General features: G+C 59.7%; 1 protein-coding gene across 1 annotated transcript in view; it reads right to left on the bottom strand.

Moving 5' to 3' along the window:
* Positions 1-2384: 2384 nt before the first annotated feature.
* COL18A1 (collagen type XVIII alpha 1 chain) overlaps positions 2385-12824 on the bottom strand; it is a 96294-nt gene continuing 85854 nt past the window's right edge. The window contains exons 33-42 of the mRNA XM_077829973.1: positions 12379-12422; positions 11660-11782; positions 9225-9369; positions 8985-9064; positions 7264-7392; positions 5458-5493; positions 5034-5303; positions 4148-4345; positions 3703-3818; positions 2385-2598 (exon numbers count right to left, since the gene is read on the bottom strand). Of these exons, the coding sequence (XP_077686099.1) occupies positions 2385-2598; positions 3703-3818; positions 4148-4345; positions 5034-5303; positions 5458-5493; positions 7264-7392; positions 8985-9064; positions 9225-9369; positions 11660-11782; positions 12379-12422 (1355 nt within the window). The remainder of the gene's footprint in view (positions 2599-3702; positions 3819-4147; positions 4346-5033; positions 5304-5457; positions 5494-7263; positions 7393-8984; positions 9065-9224; positions 9370-11659; positions 11783-12378; positions 12423-12824) is intronic.

Genomic DNA, 12824 nt, shown 5'->3' on the forward strand with positions numbered 1-12824 from the left:
GTCATCACTTTTCCGGGGGCAGGGCCGGCCTTAGAGGAGGGCGACTGTGATCATGACACCATGGTCCCCCACAGCCTGCTCAAGGCCCCTTTAACCTGAGTGCTGGGCCCAAAGCCAGAGAAGGACAAGGCTGAGGGCGCCCCAGCCAGGGGCTCCTACCATGAACCAGGCTCCAGCTGCTAGTCCCGGCCGGGCTGGGGAGAGATGGGACTTCCTCTTCCCCGGCACAGACAGCATCAGACCCACCTCTGGGAACCTCCCCCGGCTGCAGGAAGCTCCACGGCTGCTCTGACTCCCACAGCCCACCCTCATGTCTGTGCTGCCCTCAGAGCTGGGCTCCCAGCCAGCCAGGTCCCGGCCCTGGGAGTGGCCTCTGCAGGGGAAGAGGAAATCCTTCCCCAGCCCAGCCCAGGCACTGGAGTCTGGCACAGGACAGAAGCCCCCCTCCCCTAAAACAGCAAGATTTCACAGTCCCTGATGTGTTTTTCATGGCCGTGAACTTGGTAGGGCCCCAGTGATGACATTCTGGAAGGGACAGTAAATCTCATGTCTCAGGGTGTCAGCCAGACTCGAACAGAAACCAGAATGAGACCAAACGTGGATACTGCACAAGACGAACCTCAGATCTGCTCCATGCAGGTGTTCCTCTGACCTTCCACTTGGAGGAAGCCAGAGTCCAGCTGCCTGCATTTCTTAAGGGCTAGCAACCATGCATTCACACCCTCTTCGCAGCCAAGTGACTGGGAGTACAAGAGGAGACGTTCCTTTATTCAGTGCCTTTAGAAAAGGTTTAAAGAACACAACTGACAAAAAAAAACAAAAATCCACAGGCTTTAAATTGCATTAATTACACAAATACAGTAGACAAGAAGAAATGGGAATTGTGTGACTTGCACAGCCTTTATGGTAATAATTTCAGTACAATAAGAAGCTAGTTAAAAATTTAGCACCTCAGATTTCCAAAACTGATTAAAAAATCCTTTAGACATTAGTGCTTCACAAGTACGGTAAATGAGGAGTATAAAAGTGTGTGGAAGGCTTCTGGCTTGGAGGTGGGACGTTCTCCTGGAGATGATGCTCAGCTGCAACATGGGACCTTAAATCCCACCCCCAGACTTGCCTGTCGCGGGCTGGGGCTCCCTCTGGCAGTCAGGGTGTATGGCAGCGAAGAAGCACCTCCACCCCGTAACGCTCATGGAGGTCACAAACCCTCCTGGCCCTGACGCTCAGTATTGCTAGAACAGGTACTTTTCGATCTGCCCTCTGGAAACTGCCAAACTTCCCCCGCCCCCAAGCAAAGGAGAGTACATCCAGTCCCCTCGTCAGCGCACGCGCCCTGACCAGAGTAAGGCACATGGTGGCCAGGGTTTGGTGTGGATCGGCTGGGCTAGCCTGTGGAGGGGACGCCCGGCTAGCCAGTGCCCTGCGATGGAGAAGGCACTGCCCAGAACAGTTGGGGTGGGGAGTTGGGCTCCATTCGACTTTCCTCTTATAACAAACCCGTTCCGTTCTTCCGAAAAGGACCCGAGTCTGCTTTCAAAGGACAGTCCGCCCCTCTGAGCGGCTCCCAAAGTACTGCCCCACTGCCAGCTTACCCATGCCATGGGGGGAACCCACTTCTCACTACCCACTGCGGGGAGCAGGGCTCTGCTGGCAGGAACCCCACTGCCAGCTCAGAGGTGCCTGTGGCTGGGGGCCTGGCCCCACTCCAGCTGCCCTGGAACAGGGGGAAGAGGGGAGGCGAAGCCAGGGGCTATCAGACCCAGCCGAGGGGGAAGCCGACCCGCAGACAGGGACACAGCTAGAGACTCGGGGCCTTTCGCCCAGCTGAGTCCCTGCAGAGTGCGTGGTCCGCGACAGACAGCAAAGCCCTGGGATGCCCTCAGACCGTGCGGCGACAGCCCACCCTGCTCCGGCTGCTCCCGAGGCCAGAGTGCTGTCCAGCGGGGGCAGTCACCCACCCCACAGCGCGAGGACCGGCCGTGCAGCCAGCTCTCCAGCTGGGCCTCCCTGTCTCCACGAAGAGCATCTTGTGCTCCAGCACCCTGCGTGGGGACCGCGGGGCCCTCCCTGTGACAACCATCCTAGCAAGGGGGCAAACGGAACCAAGGGGAGTTCACCCAAGAATACAACTAACCTGGTTAAATATGAGGGGGATTAAAAGAGAGCGCCCCGCTGCATCTGCAACGGAGATGAGGAGAGGGTCAGCACAGCCAGCCGGCTCAGCCCCTCCACATGCTGGCCGGCGCCGGGCTGGAGTTTCAAACTAGCTCAACACTCTTTGGCTTTTCATCTGCTTCTCTGGGAATGGCTGTGTGAAGGGGGAAGCGGCTGCCCCATGGGGGTTCCTCCTCTCTGTGCTCCGAGGCGCGGGCGGGGGCAGGTCACTTTTTGGAAGAGGTCATGAAGCTGTTCTCGATACACAAGACGATGAAGGCGTTCTGGCAGCTGCTCACCTTCTGCTCCAGGAGCTTGCCCGAGGCCAGCGAGGAGGCCTGGCCCGTCACCACGCTGTTGTCCGTCCTCCATGTCTCGCAGTAGCTCTCTGTGAGCCGGTGGCCCTTGGCGTCAGAGCCATGCCACACGTTCTTCTGAGGCCTGCAACACAAGACAACAGCTCACTGCCAAGCCCGTGGGCAGGAGCAACGGCTGGAGTGACACGGTTTGCTGAGAGACCCTCCCAACCAACCCTGGCCTCCCTTCCAGGAGCAGCAGGCTAGGCTGGAGCCGCCAGTGCTCCCTCCCTGCAGCTTCCCGGGTGGCAATGAAACACAAAACCCCGACTGCAGGGACGGGGGATGGGATCAAACCCACCCTGGGGAGGGAGGCTGGAAAACCGGAGTTTCCAGAGCAGCCCAGCACGGAGGCCCCCTGCTCAGCGAGTGTCACTCTGTTTGCACAAGACCCCCCACCACCACATCCAACCCCCCAGATCCCTCCATTCCCACAAACAAAGCCAAGAGAGGCCCTGAGGAATACGGCCCAGTGAGCTCCCCCAGCCTGGCGGGGGTGGGGGTTCTCCCACACAGAGGGGAGCTTGGCTGGCTGGACACAGCCGTGCTATCCAGGCAGGAAGGCCGGCCCAGAGATCACGAACACCGGCCACACGTGGCCCTGTTTGAGCCAGCACTAGCCAGAGATCTTAAAACACCCGGACCAAGGAGATCCGCTCCCTCATCCTTCCTTGCCCGTTACCGCACGCTGCTGGTTACACAAAGGTTCTGCCCCCCTGCCCAGCTTGGTGACTGTGGGCACCTCGCAGGAGTCAGCTCCCCACCACCAGCTATTACGGCTCTGCTTCCCCGCACGCAGGGCAGATCCGGGGAGCAACATGCAATCCAAGCCCGTGGGAATTAGCCTGGGGTGGGAACTCGGCCCAGAACTACCCAGCACACAGGCTAACTCCAGCCCCTAGCACTGCACTTAGCCAGGAGGCGGGCTTGTGCCCCGTGAGGAGCCCAGCACCTGCCCTGGGAGGCTCATATGCGCTGTTCCTACAGCAGACGGCTCGTTCCTGGCAGAGCCAGCAGCTTCTGCCCATGGCATTCGCTTGCCTTGCGTGATGCTGGTTGGGAATCATGAAACCCCATCCCCTTCGAAGTCAGCCCGAAAGGGGACCCCCTGTGTCGTGGGGACCCCACAGCTGCACAGCAATGGGTCGCTCCCGGCAGCGGCAGGAGGCAGCCGTTCTGGGACACCTACCACGCAGAGTCTCTCAGGACATCTCTTCCGTCGAACGAGAGGATGCGAGCGCCAGCTTGGAACTGAGCCTCCGTGCCCGAGAACAGCGCCTCCCAGTTGTTAAACAGCACTTCATCCTTCGGGGGGAAAAAACTCGTCACAGCACGTAGCATCCGGTCTGCTGGGACAGCGCTCACGACAGAACAACCGGAGTCCCTCTCCTGCACTCAGCGGTCGGCCGTCGGGAAGCGGGGCTGCCGGCCCAGTTCCGCACGAGGCTCCCATGCTTCCCGCGAGGCGCTACGCGCCCCAATCCCCATCTACCGTCGTGGGAGCGAGGGCGCTTGGTGCCGCTTGCCGGATCAGGCCCTGCCGCCCCAGGCGATGGGTGCACCTCTCCCAGCGCGAGCAGGCTAAGCCCAGGGTGAGTACGTGCCCCATGCCCCGCGCCCACCCCCCTGCGTACCCGGAGGTTGACGATGGGCACCCCGCTCCGGTCGGCCCTGCGCACGATGCTGTACAGGTCTTGCAGCCGGGAGGACAGGAAGGCTCGGAACGTGCCCGTCAGCCCGACTGCCCGGGCCTGCTGGAAGCACTGGAAGTCGGCTCCCCGGATGCCGCGCATGCCGCCGCTCAGTGGGGCGTTCAGCGCCACCAGGTGGAGCTGGAACGACAAGGCGAAGAGGACCCTAGGTGGTCAATGGCCATTGGCATCTTGCCCTCGCCCCCGGAGCCGCTGCCCCACCCGCCAGCCGTGTCCTCCCAGCGCCACGAAGAGATTGCCGCGCTTGGGAGCGGGCAGGAGTGCCCCAGAGGTCACCTCCTCCAGTGCTAACAGCAGCATCTCTGCAGGATGCTCCCCCGGACGCCGGGAATGGTCACAGGAGCTAACACTGCTATCTCTGGTGTGCCCGGCCAGGACCAGCAGCGCCCCCAGACCCAGCCCAGCGCCGCGCGTCCCTGCCCCTCCCCATGCTCTCCTGCCAGCCAAGGGATCTAGTCTGGCTGGCAGGCTCCGAGCAGCGGGGCAGGGCTGGCAGGCCGGGCACAGCGCTGGAAGAAGGGGTGCGGGTGGGGACTAGGGGCATGGCAGAGCTGAGCACGACCCTCGGCTTTAAGTGCCTACTCTCAGCATGAGTGCAGGCGACTGCATACCCCGGGGGGCCCTTTCCCTCTCACGCTTCCCAGGGACAGCCCCCGCCCCCAGTCTCGGACGGTTTGGGCCCCGCTGCCTGGGTTGGGCTGCCATAGGGTGGCTTAGGGCACTGTCCCCTCCGGCCGCGCGCACAGCTCTGCTCTCGCTCGGCGGGGGCAGCTGCCGGGGAGGGCGGCTGTGGCTGGCCAGTACTCACGGCGGGCTGGAAGTCGTGGTGCGTGTGACCAGTGGAGGGGGCGCTCTCGCCCCGGCGGCGTGGGGGGAAGCTGTCCAGCAGCTCTTGCTGGGGCCGGGCGCTGTGGGGCGAGTGGTCGGGAAGGCGGTGGTTGGCGATGCTGTCGTCCGCTCGCCAGGGCCGGGCTGTGGAGGAGGGGTTGTGCTCTCGGCGCGGGTGCAGGAAGCCGGAGGAGTCAGCGCCGCCATGAGAGTAGTGGACACTCGGCGGCTTGTCGTACACTTCGTTGTCCTGTTGGGAGACAGCGCGATGCTCACTGCCCAGCCCTGGGGCTGGCGAGCAGCCCCGGCCAGCTGGAGGAGAGATCCCGGGCTCTGCGGGGCAGAGTCGCACTCCGTGGGCCTGAGAGCACAGCCCTCGGGGGGGGAAAGAAGGGCTCACTTACCAGCCCCGGGCTGGAGAGGGAAGTGTGTTCCTCCAGCTGAAACAAAGCAAGGAGGCTCACGTTACTGGGGAGTCAGTCACCCTCTGTCCAGGCAGAGCCAGGCTCCAGGCTCCCTGGGCAGCCACACCACACCAATGAGAACAGACAGTAAAGGGAAAGATTTCGGGGGCCGTTCCAACGCAGCTGGCGGGAGGCTGTGGCCCACGGGCTGCCCAGTGACCACCCCCGCGTCAGAGGGTGCCAGGCTCTGCGGAGGAGCGAGAGGCAGCATGCTCCAGCTCCATGCAGACCACAGGCTTCACCACAGACTGGCCAGGGCCGAACCCCCCTCAAACCTGTGCCAGAAATCCCATGCCTGGGGCTACAGCTCAGCATGTGCTTACTATTTGGGGAGATTCCCAGTGCAGGGTGGGGTCCCTGAGCGGGTGGGGCATGGGAGGGGATTCCCAGTGCAGTGGGTGTCCTTGAGTGGGTGGGGTGTGTGTGGGGGGGATTCCCAGTGGGGGTCCCTGAGCACGTCGGGGGAGATTCCCAGTGCGGCAGGTGTCCCTGAGCGGGTGGGAGGCCAGTCTCCCCGAGCTGGAAGGCAGAAGAGGCTGCCAACGCTCACTTAGCAAGCAGCATCTGGGGCTGCGAGTGGCCCAGCAGTGCCAGGGGCTCCAGCAGGAGTGATCGGGAAGGGGAGCTGTGGGTGCTGGTACCCTGGGGGTCAGTGCAGTCCACACCAGGGGGACGGTGCAGAGCTTCTAAAGAGCATTCACTCCCGTCCCTGGAGAGAAGAATTCTCTGGATCTGGAGAGTACTCTGCAGCTGGAGAGTACCAGGGCCCCGCACCACCCCCGCTTCCCAGCCAAGGGAGCCACACGAGTTTGCTGAGAGGGCCTGGCGTGGGCACCCCGCCCACTAGCTGTGTATCATTAATCCCCAACGGACAGGGCTGGGGTGCCCTTCCCGCCAACGGCTCTGGCAAGCCAAGCCTGGGAGTAGCGGCGGCACTAAATCCAACCTGCCCTCCCCATCAAACTGCCCCGGCCTCACGTGCTGGGTGTGCCAGGAACAGGCTGGGCCATAGGCTGCATGGGAAACGGCCCCTGCCCCTGTGCTGTTTGCTCCCCTTGGCACACAGAACAGGCACTGCCAGGCTCGGTTTCTGGGGCTCTTCCCTGGGAGCAGCAGTCCCAAGGACCTGCTATATATCAGTCTCACACTCAGCCCTCATTCAGCCTGGCTGAGCCTGTCAGCAGAGAACGGCCGAGGCTCTTCTCAGCCCCATTCTGCCCAGTACGCAGGGTGACCCTGCATTGTTTATCCGGGAGCCAGATGGTCAGAGGTCTTCAGATTTCACCTCTGCCCATGGCTGGACTGGCAGCAGGCCCAGCTCCTGCTGCTGGAAATGCCCAGGAGGCTTCTGCAGGGCGAGGGGTCTGTGCGAGCAGAGCAGGCTCCACGGTTGGACTTGAAGGCCCCGATCCTGACAAGAGAGACATGCTCAACCATACCCACTGTGGGTCTTTCCCTGCCCTCTACAGGACTGCTCCAAGGGCATGTGCTGTGTAGGCCTGGGGCCTTTGCCTGGCAGCGCCTGGCGCACAGGTCTGGCCCTGGCTGGGCCCCGGCACACCTGCGGTGCTCTTCAGACAGCTCTGGACGCAGGTATGTGCATAGCAGCCTATCCTCCCATAACAACGTCGTTCATCAGCCCCAGGCCCTCCCTGGCCAGGCTCATAGGCACCTTCTCCTGTATGACACCCGCACAGTCACTCCCCAGTAGCCTTGCCAGGCTCGGCAGAGCCACCCCGTACTCACCCGGACTCTCCGGAAGCCGCTCCGCACCCGGACGTACAGCTCTTCTCTGTCCTGTGCGAAGACCAGCCAGCCCTCGGGCACCTCCTGGGCCGTGCTCAGCATGGACTGATACGATGGCAAGATCCGCAGCTGCTGGGACACACAAGCGTCAGCGCACAGGCAAGGGCTGGGCTCAACGGCAGGAGGAGCCTCTGCAGCCCAGCACGGAGGTACAAGGCACAGCTCCCGATGCCGGCATGGACTCGGAGGAGAGGGTGGAGAACGCCATGAAATGGGCTCAGCAGCACTGCCATGCTTAGTGCTCCGGCATCAAAGGGCTCAGAGGTCACCCCTCATGGAGGCTGTCCAGTGGATGCTGGGTTTATACCCCGTGTTCTGGAGCTGCCCTGGTGCATCAGAGCAGGGCCCTGGCCAGGACAGCGGCCAGAGGCTTTAGGGAACAGCGTGAAACTCCTCTGGACAATTCTGCCATCACCCACCCCTGGGGGAGGCTCCTTCCTAACGCCAGGGATGTAGTGGCTGCTGTATCTCTTGGCATGAGAGCTGATTCCCCTTGTACCCTTATTCTTGCCACGGTAAGCGCGCATGCTGCTATTCCTACAGCGGTCCAATCCGTTTCTGAACCCGGCGTCTCTGTCTCTATAATATCTTGTAGCCCTGAGGTCCACAGCGTAATTCTGCCTCAGGGGAATCAATTTTACTTTGTCAGTTTCAGATTAGCTGCCCCCCTATCTTATCGGATGTCTCCTTGTTTTGCTGAGGAGGGCTTCACGCCTGGCCTTCTCCATGCCACTGGGGTATATCTAGTTAGAATGACCCCTCGCCCCCATCTCCTCTCTGCACTGAACAGCCCTGTCTGTCTCTTCCCACCTATGAGTGTTCCTATGGCTTGACAGCTTCCACGGCTCTTCTCGGCCGAACGGCGGATACCTGCCCCTCACAGTGGGCAGCGTGGCCTGTTGCAGAGAAGTGGGCTCTCGCCGGGACACAGGGCCCTCCTGGCACAGAGTGGCACCGCAGAGGAACCAGTCTTGCAGCCATGCTGCAGACACACACGAAGGACCCGCTGCCTCCCTAGATAAGCTGTGCCAAGGGTTGATTCCCCTCACTGCTAAAAATCGGCCCCTCATTTCTCGCTGCAGCTCCCAGGCGGGGGGCTTCTAGACTGGAGAGCCCCCTGTGCCACAAATCTCCTGGGGGTAGGTACTTACAGTCCCCGCCCCCCTTCTCTTGGATAAAGGCAGGGGTCTGCACAGATCCCCTCACGAGCACAGTGCCGTCAGCTCCATGAGCCCTACGGCATGGGGCTTTCGGTCTCCGGTCTCTGCCAGTCCTTCCCACGTGGCTCTCCTCACAGCCCAGCTCCCGCAGCGGGTATCGCTTGCTTTGCGCTCAGTGTCCATGCCACTGGCAGCCCCCCAGCCAGCATGAAGCAGAGGTCAGTGATTTTCTGACTAGTGCCACCCCTGGCAACCCTAAGGCCTGGCCTCTCCTGCTCCTCTGGGGCCCCCATCTGGATCCCACTCTGCCCTTCACCTGGGATATTCCTCCTGAGAGCAGATTTCTGAGCTCTCCTACTAGGGCTTGTGTCTGGGTCTCCCCACTGCATTGCCCCCGCCCTCTCCCGGGCCTGCTGGGCAGCTCCGGGCACCCTGCTCACAGACAGGCCCTGGCCCAGACCGCACACGCCACCTGTCCCCTCCCCACAAGCCCTGCCTTACCCCGGAGGAGGTCAACAACCCGCTGGTCCCCGGAGGTCCCGGTGGCCCTGGCGGTCCAGGTGGGCCAGGGATGCTGACAGCTGGAAGGAAGAACAGGCTGGCACTCAGGGGGGTTTAGCACCTCGGTAACCAGGCAGGTCTCAGGCCTGGTGGGGGTGAGTGGGACGCGAGGGGCATGAACGCGTGGGGAGGCAGAGCGCGGGGAGGGGCACAGAGATGACTTCCTGGGCACATACTCACTTTGTCTGTGGGGTCCTGGAAAGGAGGGGGGCCCGGGAGGCCCAGGGGGACCAGGGGGGCCCTGCCGCCCCTCGTACCCAATGCCAGGGGGTCCCTGAGGCCCTGGGGGGCCAGGCAGGCCTCTAACGCTGTCCCCCTTGGGACCCTGGGGATGCACAAGGGAGAGTCTTCTTCAGGTTAATACACACAATCACTCAACCCACCCCTCCCAGCACCACCCAGCCCCTGCAACCCCCCTGCCCCCAAGGATGCAGAGCGCTTGCTTCCCCCTTGCCGACCCTCCCACCCCAGGATGCCAGGCGCTTGCTGGCCCCACTGGCCTCGTGAGGCCTTTCTCCCTGGGCATTGGGCAGCTGCCTGACTCTGTGGTCAGTCCCATCTATACAGTGGAGTAACATTGTATATCAAGGATGAGGTAGACTGTAAAGAAATAAGAAGCGATGGAATGGATAAGACAGAGTCCATCTGGGCAAAAATCACATTGGGGGAGAAAACTATTAGAGCCTCCCCTGGGATAGACCCCTGGGATCTAATTTGGATATGGATAGAGCCCTCTTTAATGTTTTTAATGAAGTAAATACGAATGGAAACTGCGTGATCATGGGAGACTTTAACTTCCCAGATATAGACTGGAGGACGAGTGCTAGTAATAATAATAGGGCTCAGATTTTCCTAGATGCGATAGCTGATGGATTCCTTCATCAAGTAGTTGCTGAACCAACGAGGGGATGCCATTCTAGATTTGGTTTTGGTGAGTAGTGAGGACCTCATAGAAGAAATGGTTGTCGGGGACAATCTTGGTTCAAGTGATCATGAGCGAATTCAGTTCAAACTGAACAGAAGGATAAACAAAAATAAATCTGCAATTAGGGTTTCTGATTTCAAAAGGGCTGACTTTCAAAAATTAAGGAAATTAGTTAGGGAAGTGGATTGGATTGAATAATTTATGGATCTAAAGGCAGAGGAGGCCTGGGATTACTTCAAGTCACAGCTGCAGAAGCTATCGGAAGCCTGCATCCCAAGAAAGGGGAAAAAATACATAGGTAGAAGTTGTAGACCAAACATCTCAGAGAGGTGATTAAGAAAAAGCAGAAAGCCTACAGGGAGTGGAAGATGGGAGGGATCAGCAAGGAAAGCTACCTTATTGAGGTCAGACCATGTAGGGATAAAGTGAGACAGGCTAAAAGTCAAGTAGAGTTGGACGCATCAACTAGAAGTAACGGAGGAGGAGAAGGACCTTGGAGTATTGGTTGACCACAGGATGACTATGAGCCACCAATGTGATATGGCCGTGAAGAAAGCTAATGCGGTCTTGGGATGCATCAGGCGAGGTATTTCCAGTAAAGATGAGGTATATAAGCCACTGGTGAGACCTCACCTGGAATACTGTGTGCAGTTCTGGTCTCCCATGTTTAAGAAGAATGAATTTAAACTAGAACAGCTACAGAGAAGGGCTACTAGGATGATCCGAGGAACGGAAAACCTGTCTTATGAAAGGAGACTTCAGGAGCTTGGCTTGTTTAGCCTAACCGAAAGAAGGCTGAGGGGAGATATGATTGCTCTCTATAAATATATCAGAGGGATAAATACCAGAGAGGGAGAGGAATTATTTAAGCTCAGTACTAATGCGGACACAAGAACAAATGGATATAAACTGGCCACCAGGAAGTTTAGAATTGAAATTAGATGAAGGTTTCTAACCATCAGAGGAGTGAAGTTCTGAACAGCCTTCCCAGGGAAGCAGTGGGGGCAAAAGACCTATCTGGCTTCAAGATTAAACTTGATAAGTTTATGGAGGCGAAGATATGATGGGGATAACATGATTTTGGCAATGAATTGATCTTTAACTATTCATGGTAAATAGGCCCAATGGCCTGTGATGGGATGTTAGATGGGGTGGGATCTGAGTTACAGAGTTACAGAGAATTCTTTCCTGGGTGTCTGGCTGGTGAGTCTTGCCCACATGCTCAGGGTTCAGCTAATCGCCATATTTGGGGTCGGGAAGGAATTTTCCTCCAGGGCAGATTGGAAGAGGCCCTGGGGGTTTTTCGCCTTCCTCTGCAGCATGGGGCATGCGTCACGTGCTGGAGGATTCTTTGCACCTTGCAGTCTTTAAACCATGATTTGAGGACTTCAATAGCTCAGACATAGGTGAGAGGTTTATTGCAGGAGTGGGTGAGTAAGATTCGGTGGCCTGCGTTGTGCAGGAGGTCAGACTAGACGATCATAATGGTCCCTTCTGATCTTAGTATCTATGAATCTAGCTCAGGGATCCCCCTGCCCCTCCCCAAGTCCCCTGAGACTGGTCCCATGAAGGACCCCCCCTGGGGAGGGCCACAGTGCTGGCTGCATGCTGCCTGCCCTGTCAAACTCTCCATCACTGTGCCCAGGTGTGCCCACCCTAGCCCCATCCCTTGCCAACAGGGGCACCTCACCGGAAGGCCAGGATAGCCCTGAGGACCTGGAGGTCCAGTGACGCTTGGTCCGTACAGTCCTCCCCCGCCAGACTCCCCCTTTTCTCCTTTCAGTCCAGGGTCCCCCCGGTCTCCTTTTTCACCCTGCCGAAGGGGACTGACATTAGTCTGGGCTGCCCGATGTCCCCAACCCTTCCTCCCCACCCCAACAGGGACAGGGTGCTGTGAACTCCTCCACACACCCTGCTGCCTGCACAGGCCAGGACTGGATGAGCACAGCCCCGAGGGCAGGGGTGCGGTGACACGTGCCCTGGAAGGCTGGGCAAAGGCTGCGCTGCCCGTCCCTGCAGTGCCTGGGTGGCGCATGCTCTGTGGGGACAGACAAGCAGAGCGCGCCAGCTCCAGGGAGTTACTGGGACTGCCCTCTGCAGGGCGCCCCAGGGGTGCTCAGCCTGCGGCGGTGCCCGTAACACAGGGTGCCACCTGGATATTCAGGGACACTGAGCGCGGGCATCACTTCCTGGGGTCACAGCTCTGGAGCCGGGTGCTTGAGCCACGCCAGTCTTGCCCTGAAGCCACAGCACAACGGGCTCTCTGTGTGCAGCGACAGCTGGGGACGCCCCCTGTGACTCCTGCCAAGGAGGGGCACCGGCTCCGTGCACTCCTGCTCCTAATGCCCTCAATGGCAGCAGTCCCACTGATTCCCAGGGGGCAGCCCCACATCTAGGCGAGGCACTTACCCGGAAGGTGGAACCAAATTCGTTGAGATCATAGGGGAACTGGCCTGCGAAGAGACAGGAACAGAGTCAAGAGTGGCTAGCGGGCGCTGTTAAATCCCACCGCTGAAGGTCCTGGTACATTCCCTGCCACTCTCCCCATTGCTTCGTCCCCAGACAGCTACCAATGGCTCACCACGCCGGGCTGGGGTGACTAGCGCCAACCGCAAGGGCCTTCTAACACGCTAACGGAACTTTATTAAGGTGCAAAGTCAAGCACACGGAAGTAGGAAAGGCGGGAATTAAGGCTGCCCGCAGGAACAGCACTCTGCCCCTTTGTGTGCATTGGGATATCGTCTCATGACATGATGGCATGCTGTTGTTTCCTCAGAACCAGAGCACAGGCGGGCGGTGCTCCCTGACGAGCAGCTAGTCCATATTTGATTTTCTTTTCATCGTTCAGGCCTTAT

The sequence above is a fragment of the Eretmochelys imbricata genome, chromosome 11, assembly GCF_965152235.1.
Source record: "Eretmochelys imbricata isolate rEreImb1 chromosome 11, rEreImb1.hap1, whole genome shotgun sequence".
In the NCBI taxonomy this organism is placed as follows: Eukaryota; Metazoa; Chordata; order Testudines; family Cheloniidae; genus Eretmochelys; species Eretmochelys imbricata.